Source organism: Coptis chinensis, chromosome 1 (assembly GCF_015680905.1).
Source record: "Coptis chinensis isolate HL-2020 chromosome 1, ASM1568090v1, whole genome shotgun sequence".
NCBI lineage: Eukaryota > Viridiplantae > Streptophyta > Magnoliopsida > Ranunculales > Ranunculaceae > Coptis > Coptis chinensis.
This window is the reverse complement of record NC_141456.1, coordinates 39,668,184-39,679,189: the sequence shown is the minus strand read 5'-3', so window position 1 is coordinate 39,679,189 and position 11,006 is coordinate 39,668,184. Positions and strand designations below refer to the sequence as shown.

Sequence of the window (11,006 nt, the reverse complement as noted above, 5' to 3'; positions counted from 1 at the left end):
TAAAATGACAAAAAGGGTAAAATTAGAAAATATTTATTTTAAATCCGGGTCATTTGTCCTTGAGGGTTATTTTCACAAAAGGGTATATCTAGCATTTAAAAAAAATAAAATGGTCGGGCCAACTTATTTTGTCCTTGAGGGTTACTAAATTTGAAATCGTGGGTTCGTGAGTTACTAATTGCTAGAATTTGTCTTTGTGAGTTACTCACCAAAAACTGTGTCCTCTAGACTTCATTTTCTCCAAAATTGGGTGTTAGGGCCAATTTCTTGTTAAGAATTTGTTTAGAATTTTCTTATTAGGACTTGTTTAATTTTTAGCCCATTTAATTATGTGCATGCATAATTCTAACAAAAAAAAAAAAACAAACAAACAAACAAACAAACAACAACACAACAACCCTAACAAACTTTTTAGGGTCGACCTACCAACAATAATCAACACAAACATGAAGAATGTTATGAAATCCGTGGGCCTATATGGATGCCCACCATTGAGCCCATATGGGACACCTCCTCATATGTGTTTATCATCGTAAATCTTGTATCTTGATGTTTATTATGGTAATCTTTTATCTTGGTAATCCTTGTATCTTGGTGTTTATCTTGGTAATCATTTATCCTGGAAATGAGGTTACCTAGTTATATATAAAGGTAACCTCCTCCCATTTAGTAACATTTTTAATCAATAAGATTTATCTCTTTCTCATCCTCTCCATGATTCAATCTACTTAATTAGTTAGTGTGATGTTCTCATTTAAGTCTATTTAATTTTGACACGTTATCAGCACGATAGTCTCTAGCTTTGGATTAAAGGTATGTGATTTACTAACGATTAATGGTATGTGATTAACTAAGTAGATATTTTGTATACGTGTAAATTTCAACGTGACGAGTGATGAAACATGATATTTATAGCCTGTCGTGAATATATATGCTATGTTGGATTATTCTATGTTGTCGTTCTGCTGAATATAATTAGTATATTTATGAATTAGAGTTTTTGCATTAATTAAAGTGGTTGGGAGGTGGAACTCGTGGTGGCTAGTGGTGGAAGCAGATTCGCTGGGGAGGGAGACAACTGAGAGGTTGATCCGGTGCTCCCGGTCTTATTTTAGATTCACTAGATCTATTTAGATTCTTGGGCTTAGGCCAGAGTAAAAGTCTCTTGTTTCTTTGGGCTGGTTTTATATTTTTTTTTGGGGCTGGATCCCTATAATTCAAAGTAGGTCAGGTCTAACCCCTACAGACCATACCAAAATCAGTTAACCAGAACCGGTTTACAAACCCCACATATAGTTTGTTTTTGTCATACATTATTTGTTTTAAGTCCACATAAATAGTTGTTATGATAAGTGATATTTGGCAGTTGTTATACATGTGACTCAAAATACTGGCCCAAAATCTCGATCCAACGTGAAAATTTGATGCATAAATTTTATTTATTCTGTTACAGTTACTTGAAAGATGTCAAACCTTAGTAAACTTGATTTTCAAGCTCTTTTAATTAGAGACGACAATTATTTATCATGGCAGTAGTTGGATGCCAAGATCCATTTACAATCTAAAAAACTTGGTGATAAGAAGGAAACAAAATGAGTCCAGAGGAAAAGGCCACAGCTCTCATATTCCTACGTCATCATATTCATGACAACTTAAATAATGAGTACCTAACAGAGGAAGACTAGTAGGAATTTGGAAATCCCTGAAGGATAGGTATGATCACCATAAGATGGTCATACTACCAAAATGCTCAAAGTGAATGGCTCATCCTGAGATTCCAAGACTATAAGACAGTTTATGAATACAACTCTGCTTTGTTTAATATAGTTTCTCGGTTGAAATTGTATGGTGAAAAGGTAACTGATGAGCAAATGTTAGAGAAAACTCTTTATACCTTTCGTGCCTCAAATGTGCTCCTGCAACAGTAGTATCGAGATAGATGATTCTCCAAATATTCTGATTTTATAGCATGTCTCCTTGTTGTGGAGCAAAATAGTAACATTTTAATCAAGACCACAACTCCAGTCCAACTGGGTCAATGACAATTCCAGAAGCAAATGCCAGCTTTCAAGCTAGTGGTAGTCGTGGTAGAGAACATGGGAGAGGGTGTGGAAGAGGCAGAAATACTGGGAGAGGTGGTCGAGATTATCATCCTTATGGAGATGGCAACGGTAATAGAAAAAAGAATCATTGGAATATTAATGATCTGACCAACAAAAGGATAATTGGAACAAGTGGGCAACTCCACTGCATAAAGGGGACTCAAATACTCCTAACAAACAAAAGGAGAGAAGTGATATTTGCTACAGATGTGGTGGTAATGATGGACATTGGGCAAAATACTATCGAGCTCTTATAGAAGAGGTTGAAAAGTATAAAGCCTCTAAAAAATGGAAACAAATGTGATAGAGAATTAGAAAAGTGACCACTTTAATGGTGGTACTCATTTGGATTGTTTTGATTTCCTTGAGGTTCAATATGAGAATCCAAATAGCAATGGGCAAGTTTGATGAGCAAGCTTTCATCCTTGGAATGATTTATTTAGTTAATTATATTTTTATTACCAGTTCATGGAATGTTTACCATTAATATTGTGTTCTCTTCATGGAAAGTCTAGGCCATGATTGTCGTTAATATTTTGAATTTTCTTATTATGAATCTCAAGTTTTATTTTTCTTAATATACTTGTGCTAGTATCAATATTTATAAATTTATTTTACTTTATGTTAAAATGTATGGATATATAAATGGAGAAAAATATTATGGATATATGTCTGGTAGACTATACCCATAAATGAGAAAGATATTATGTATCATATCTAACGTTGGGAGCAAGAAGCTCACTTAAACAGTCTGTATTACATGATTGTCAATTTAATGAGATAATCTTCCCGTCGTTAATTAGGGGGAGAAAAACAATGGTTGCTCTAAGGAACGACGTGAAGCAACTTGGATCACGTCTTTTGTCTCATTAAAGATCCAAACAATGAATGTGACTATATGAAATAAGGAGAATGATACACTTACAAGTGGTTGCAGAAAAAAATGCATAAGCATTTAATGATATGGTAAAAATAATATGGTAAAAGTAACCATGAATGTGCCAGCCATAATTGATGTTCCATTTAGACGGGGTCCGATTCAAACATGGCGGCAAATGAATCTACTATACGTTAAAAGCGTGGTAGACCTATAGGATCCAAAGAGAGTGCTCCTAGGAGAGGAGAACTGAGGAACCATTTTGTCCAAATAATAGCCAGGTAATGGATGGAGCTCCATAAACAAATAATGAAAATGTGCAAATATCCAAAATTCACTGAAATGCCTATGGTTGCCCATGGAGAGGCACAAGTACCTGAAAATGAAGAGATCGATCTCAATATTCCATGCACGTTCAGGTGAATTGTGGGATAGGAAAGCACTTGTCATGGATGACATATTTAGCTATGGTATAGCTATTGGAACATTAAAAGACAATGATGAAAAATAAATGAACCACATGTTTTGTCGACAAATGAAAGATTGGCAAATCTGGAATTTGCTATTCAAGCATAATTAAACTCTTTGAAAATCGTGGTGTGGACCTATAGTAAAATTCGAGGTTGGATTCAATATAGTAGTAGCAAGTTTGGTTGGTATAAATTTGATTGGGACTCCCAAGGAATTGAAGAAAACTGTTGACTATAGATTTTTTGAAATGAAATGGATAAAGCACATGGTTGTGCGAAACTTGGATTTAGATAAGGATCCATTTCGACTAAAGGAGGAACATGAAGAAGTTCTTGGTCTTGAAAATACTCTACTTGAGTGATATTGAAGCATTTATGTATCTAGCACAATACGTGCACAATATCAGACATTGCATTTTCTATTAGTTTCTTATCAAGATATAATTGTGCACATACACTTAGACACTGGAATGATGTCAAACACATATTGAGATATTTTTATGGAATAACTGGTATGAAACTATTTTATTCTTATGGTTCCACTAATGACTATGATCTAGTTGGCTATGCAGTCTTTGGTTATCCATCCGACCCTCAGAAGGGTTACTCTCAAACACGTTAAATTTTTATTAATAAATATGTAGCTATGTCTTGGCAATCGACAAAGCAAGATCCAGCAATAACTTCCTTAAATCGCGAAGAATTCACCACCAAGTCATGTAAAGACTTGTCTTTATCAGGGGGAGTAATATAACAAGGGGAGCATCCTGAAGAATGTGTCCCAGGACATATGCACTGTACTCTTTTCCCTTATCTTGATTTTATCCCACTGGGTTTTCCTAGTAAAGGTCTTTATGAGGCAGTATTAAACAAATCACAATGATTATTCTGAGTAATGTTGTACTCTTTTTCATTCGCTTTGGTTTTTCCCACTGGGTTTTCTTTAGCAAGGTTTTAATGAGACAACTGTCATTGGATAGTTATAGAGCATCCAGAATAATGCTACAAAAGATGCATTAACCAGAATTTCTACAATAATAGTGGACATCCAAGGGGGGAGTGTTATGAAATTCTTGGGCCTATATGGATGCCCACTATTGAGCTCATATGGGACACCTCCTCATATCCTGGTAATCCTTGTATCTGGTGTTTATCCTGGTAATCTTTTATCTTGGAAAGGAGATTACCTAGTTATATATAAAGGTAATTGTTTCGACCTCCACCTACGTGGCAAACGTCCATTAGTAGGGGTTTTCACTTTATTCGTTTAATCGGCAGGGCTAAAGCCCAATTTGCGATACCATGGATCAATGTACATGCCCACTAACTCATGTGTCTTGACCTGAACCCTAGCCACATGGCTTGCCATTTACGTATATTAATTTATATCCAGATTCGTTTCTTATCAAAGAGATAATTATCGATCAGTTGAGAGTTATATTCAATAACAATTACTTGAGCTACAAGAAGTCTTTACTCTATCTATATAAATACAAAACTATTTTTCATACAAACTACGTTCTTGAGACTTGATCCCATCGATAATTTGGGTACGTAGGTAACCGAAATGTACAGTCTCATCATTCTCTCGATCACCATCACTTTTCTCACTACTTGTCTACGTTATTCATTTCTTTCGTCATCACTTAGTGTTTTGATCATATTTGGTCGAAACAGTAACCTCCTCCTATTCAGTAACATTTTTAATCAATAAGATTTATCTATTTCTCATTCTCTCCATAATTCAATCTACTTAAGTTAGTGTGGTGTTCTCACTAAGTCTATTTAATTATAATAGAAGAACATATATAGGTACCTCAATAACAATTATTGAACATATATATTACGTACTTGTTTCTTACGAAATTGAGATTTGAAATTTTGGATACACTCATTGTACTGTCCAATAACAAAATCAGATAACTTTTTGAATAATATGGTGCCAATAAATATTTTTTTTCAAACTAATTCATAATTTACCGATTTTACAATGTACGACGCGATGACATTTGGACATCAAAACTACTAGCTAGAATGAATTAAAGCCTTCATGTTCAGATGAATTTGAATCATCGGAAGGAGAATGAGTGTGTCTGCCTTCATATGTTGTTATCACCATCCGGCAATCCTCTGATAATCGTTCCACTCTTTTCTTCACTCGACAATTATTATGAGTGCAACGATAGTAACTTCTGCTAAGAATAACCAGAAACAATTTTGTGTTGCTTAGTAACGCAAATATGATGTGACTATACTAGACTAGAATAATGTGATTATACTAGACTAGACTAGAAAAAAAAAGAATGAAGGAACAAACGTAATCGTAAATGCACAATAACAATACGGCAACTACTGTATGCAAATGTTTAAATTCGCCATATATGCGCATCACCAATTACTGTAGACTCATGGATTAAGTAGCACAGTAGCACTGATACTGTCCGAACTTAACCACGCATTGGGTAATGGGTATGGGGTTTTGTCTTTATCATCACGTACTCTTCTCCATTTGGGACTATTTGATTTCCGTAGTCCACACATAACACAATTCTCAATTGGTGTGTACAAAATGTGTGATAATTCTTTAGACCATAGTCTCAAAGATGAAGATAGTAAAGAGTACATTACTTTGCATTACAGACTTCAATTCATGCACGCACTTTTCTGATAGTTATATGCTGCTTCCGTGCATGCTCTCATGTAGTATCAATTAGTTATGTTTTGATATTGGAGCAAACTCAAACCAAAGAAGTTGAGTTAGCAAACTATATATATTAGTAAACTAAGGAAGGGAAAGTTGAATTGCCTAAGGGGTTTTTAGATAACTAGGGTCTAGGGTTTCGTTTAACAGATGGAATTTTAGGGGTAGTTTCATAAGTTTACCCTAAGTTTAATAGTTATAGGATTATATTATGAAGTGATGATGACTCATGCAACTAGCCTTTGGGGAGGAGGGGAGTTGTGTCCTCAAAATTTCAATCTATATGTATTCTGAGTGGCTATGAAGATTATTATATATCAAGTCTACCAGTACCATTGAAGTATAAGTGGCCGGATTGTTGGAGCTGGACGGGGTTTCACAAACCAGGTGCAAAACTGTTGGTGGATACAACTCTTTTTTAATTTTGTCAGTCGATCAGGTACGCTCAGTCAAAATGGTTTCTAGAAATCTTGAAATTCTATTCTCTAATTGAAATGGTTCAGTTTATCTCATTTTAGGTAAACTACTCCTGTTGAATTTTAACTCAAATATTCTCTGAAAGATTGAAATAATTAATTAGTAATATTATACTTTATCAGTTAGTAAAACTATGTTAGATAGACAGATGATTAATGTTCGTGGTTAAGAATCGTCATGTTTGGATGAAGTGATTGTAATGCTAGATCTATTCTTGAAACATCCTAAACTGTGGAGTCATATTTTATACCTAGAATGTACAGAGGCACTAGGGGCATGTTTTTCAAAAACCATATGATTTGAGGCAATGACTTTAGAAACTGTGAGGAAACAAGTGGAAGCTCATGTGTAAATGTTGAAAATCATGAATAAAGCAGACATAGCTAGGTACGTGTGCAGAACCACCGGCCAGGAAATAGGAGTACACTAAGTAGTAATTTGATGGCCGGTTACGTTAAAAAGATATCCGTTGTTGGTGGAGATCTACTAATACAATAGGGTTTACAAATTAAGAGATTTGGATTAGCTCATTAGCCAAAATTATAAAACAGGTGGTTGATTTTCGTGTTGATAATTTCAACTGATCAAGGTGAAATTTTTTCTTATAAAAAACATGAGTATGATCTAACAATCCTTGAATCGAACAAACCATATCATGCTTGAAAGAATGACTTGTGTATCTTTATAACCAAATTTCATAGCTTGCTAGAATCCATTCTAAACAACGCTTATTAAAAGGGTAAAAGTTAGTTTAGATGTAGTTAGTCTTGTGTACTAAAGCAGAATTACATAACCAAAAGAAAAAACAAAGACATTAAGAAAAAAAAAAAAAAAAAAAAAAAAGGTCGTCATTGTACTTGGTGAATGCATTTTTGGAGACTTGGGTTCGTCAGAGAAATGTGTAGGGGACTCATTCTGAAAATGACAACTTATAAGAAACAGAAGTTTCTGACAATGGGTGCAGCAATGACTGGAAGTGCATAGGTAGAATATATAGGTGCGTGCAAGATCATGAGAAGAATATCAAGAAATAAATCATGAAAATCTAGCTGATTAACAAGTGAGGGATGGACAGATATCGCAAGGATATTACCTTGGATGAAGACTATTCTTGACCACTTTTTGACCATATTTTCTCCATTTGTAACCATCATCAAGTACATCTATTTCACTTCTTGTTTGGAAACAAAATCTTGGTTCTCTAAGCTTCCTCCTCACCTTCATCTTGTTCTTCTCTGACGATGTGCTTCTCCACCTACAGTATAGAGAGTTAAAAACAGTTTAATATTTGAGTTATCGCCAGCACGATTTGAAGTGTGGGTTATTGAGTTAGGTCTAGATCCATTTCAATTTGTTACATAGTTTTTGACAGATTACAGATAGAACTGGTTAGAAGTAAGCACTGGTAGAAGGAGGATTGTATCCGGCTGTGAATTGTGATCAATGAAAAAGTAGTGTTAAATCCCTTGAGTTGTATGACCAAAACCAATAATATTACATATATAGATACGGCGACATCGATCATATCGATCAGATTAATTCGTTCTAGCTACCCGCCAGTAGTTTTGATAAGGGCACAGCGGCACAGGTGATAACAATAACAAACTGAAAGAAGCAAGACTCGATCAGTTGTTGGCCTACATAGGTTCACGAATTTGCATATATATAGAAACTATACCATTTCTAGTTTCCAAGATTTCTTAGGAAACCTCAACCATGTACTTTTGAGAGGCCTAGTTATGGGTGGTAATCAATCAATAAAGGCCTGATGTGCAGTATAAACCATACCATGAATTGGAGCCATCGTTAACCATACCACCACCACAGTTCCCGTCGTCGTTACCAACCTTAGGATTCACAGTTCCAACCTAATTTGTTTACAGATCCAAAGAAACTTATATCAAAAACCACCAGACCATGCAATAAATAAGCCAAAGGAAAACATGCCATGCAAATCTTCATGTTATTTGTTTTTACTACTCAGCCCTTTAATGGTAGTACTTTCTTCCCCAAATATCGTAAAAACCTTACCTACCTGGTCGTTGTTCCAAGGAGGTCTTGTCACAAGTTCATTAGGACTAAATCCAATAGTAGTATTGCTGTTGAAAGGCAAAGTAACTTGATGAGAAGACTGAGATGGAGGAGGGACTAAGAAACTACTCAAACCACCCTGGTTTTCATCAAATTGAACAAACCCCATTTCATGGATTGGCTGTGTAGTAGAGAATCTGACTACAGGTTCAAAGCAACCACTGGAAGCTCTTGGGTCTGATTCCATGTGGTTGAAGTGTATTAGTCTTTCAATGAAGATATCTTACTTAAAGTTGAATAACTTTCAACTCATAACACTTATTATTCTTTTTGTTTGTTTTCCCTTGGTGCATGTGACCGTACAGAATATAAGTCAGGTCAATCAGTTGATTTACTTGGTGATGATGGTGCTTGTCCACTGGTAAGTGCCGGTGGAATGTTTTGTTTGTTAGATAGACCATTCTTTTTCTTACTCATCTATATACGGTATTATAAAGAAAGACAAGAACAGTGAATGTTATTATCTTGCAGTGCTAGTGCTTTCATTTTCAATCTCCTCTTTTTAAACACAGCATCTTTCAGATATCCTAAGAGAATTCTGCAATGAATTAAAGTGATACAAAGATAGTCTCTGATAATGTTGATATTATCCAGACGTACTTGATACGTATAGATACGTTTAATCATTTAGGTATGTATGTGCGCACGAATACCCTTGTTAATACGAGTTAACTTAACGCGCCGTCTGATTAAACTCATTGCATGTTTGACAATAAAATTTTGTAACGTGGAGACTGGAGATCTGTTCATGAACCCCCGGGTGCTGGAACTGGCCCATAGTCTAAAGGTCCCCGAAGGAGACTTGAACTTTAGACCTCCTTTGAACTCTGGTGTAAACTAACAATACCAGCTGCATACACACTTACATTTTAGTCTTTCTTTTGAATGTCCCTTGGAACAATTTGATAATTTCTCTTTGGTCCGATCCTTGGTCTAATCCTGGATGCTTAGATATGATGGCAGGAACACTGATCGAGCCTTTGGGCGGAGTTTCGCAAGAGTCAGCAATAACTCGTGGTTTGAGTACCTTCTGGCCTACTTGAAATGAAAAAACTCATATACAAGGGGAGAACATAGCAGTTAAAACCAAACAAATGCTAGTGCGCACGGATATGTAGCACAGCTTGCACTGTGAGCTGTATAGAGGATTAGAGGCCACTCACTGAAAGATGCGTACGGTCTTGTGTATGAGATGTTAAAAATGTTCTTGAGTTCCAAAAAAGTTGGACCATCTCTCCAAAGTTTATTCATATGGCCATTCATGGGAGTCGGATTCGTGGGATACTGAGACATCCTTCTCGTTTGATGAGCGACGTGGTTGACATTGTTCTTACAGATAGTGCGTGGTAATCAGGTTTGGCGGTTTGGCCACATTTGCCTCTAATGAACATCATCTTAGCCAATCACACTAGGAAAATTAATGGAGAGTACTAATACATTAAGGCTCTTGGTGCTATTTGGAAGCCTTACACGGTCACATTTTCGATTAGGAGTGGAAGAAGAGTTTAATCCGGTTACATACACTTAAAAATCAACATAGAGGGGGTAACTTATTAAGTCTAAATTCAATAGAGATCATAGAGTAATTAACATAACAGGCTGCAGGCCGGCTAGTATGGGATTACTTATTTTATAACACTCGTCTTGGAATATAAACCACTGGAAGATGTATATATCGATCTCCTTAATTGAAAATATCAAGGGTTGAGGGTTGATTCACTTACTCACCTCTGAAGAGTCCTCTACAAGCATCTGCTGGAAAATAAGAGAAAAAATGATTCATTCTATTGGTGGGCCAGATTATGATACCCAAGTGCAAGATGCTGCAAATGGAGCACTGTATGTGGCATAACATGCAGGGATGGAGCTATCTTTGTAGTTCAATTTTCTGCCAGAGTTTTGGAGGAATATAACAAAATTGAACTACTGGCAATTTCTTTTGGACAGAACACCCTGTATGTCATCAAATGTGAAACTGGACAGGGATAATTTACAAAATCAATTTAACAAAAAATTTGGGGCACGACAAAACTGAAAATGATTGATCATGCAACCAAATGGATTTTCGGCACAAGCAATATAACGTCCATATATAAATTCCTCTCAGCAACATTTTGCACTCTACTCTGTTGTAGAGCATTTTTATGTCATGACTGGTGACTCTACTCTCTAGTATAGTTGTATAGCCCTCTTGTTTGGCTTGTATGCCCCGATATCATTTTTCTTTAGTTTCACTACTTATCTAGAATAATTGAAAAAACCAATAATAACAATTTTCTGGATATCGA

The 11,006-nt window shown here is 35.6% G+C and overlaps 1 protein-coding gene across 1 annotated transcript; it reads right to left on the bottom strand.

The window, feature by feature from the left end:
- Positions 1-5,386: 5,386 nt before the first annotated feature.
- LOC147523941 (putative WRKY transcription factor 12) lies at positions 5,387-8,950 on the bottom strand. The gene is made up of 4 exons (XM_086601024.1): positions 8,663-8,950; positions 8,416-8,495; positions 7,721-7,882; positions 5,387-5,641 (listed from the first exon to the last, which is right to left on the bottom strand). The coding sequence occupies exons 1-4, from the start codon at positions 8,903-8,905 to the stop codon at positions 5,479-5,481; spliced, it is 648 nt and encodes a 215-aa protein (XP_086457150.1). The 5' UTR covers positions 8,906-8,950; the 3' UTR covers positions 5,387-5,478.
- Between the last annotated feature and the right edge of the window lie 2,056 nt (positions 8,951-11,006).

What these genes read in the sequence shown, in the direction of transcription:
- LOC147523941 (XM_086601024.1), bottom strand. Translation starts at nt 8,905, where the DNA reads ATGGAATCAGACCCAAGAGCTTCCAGTGGTTGCTTTGAACCTGTAGTC. An exon ending in CTCCTTGGAACAACGACCAG is followed by an intron (nt 8,496 to 8,662) that starts GTAGGTAAGGTT and finishes TAAACAAATTAG; the next exon opens with GTTGGAACTGTGAATCCTAA. An exon ending in AACGATGGCTCCAATTCATG is followed by an intron (nt 7,883 to 8,415) that starts GTATGGTTTATA and finishes TCTATACTGTAG; the next exon opens with GTGGAGAAGCACATCGTCAG.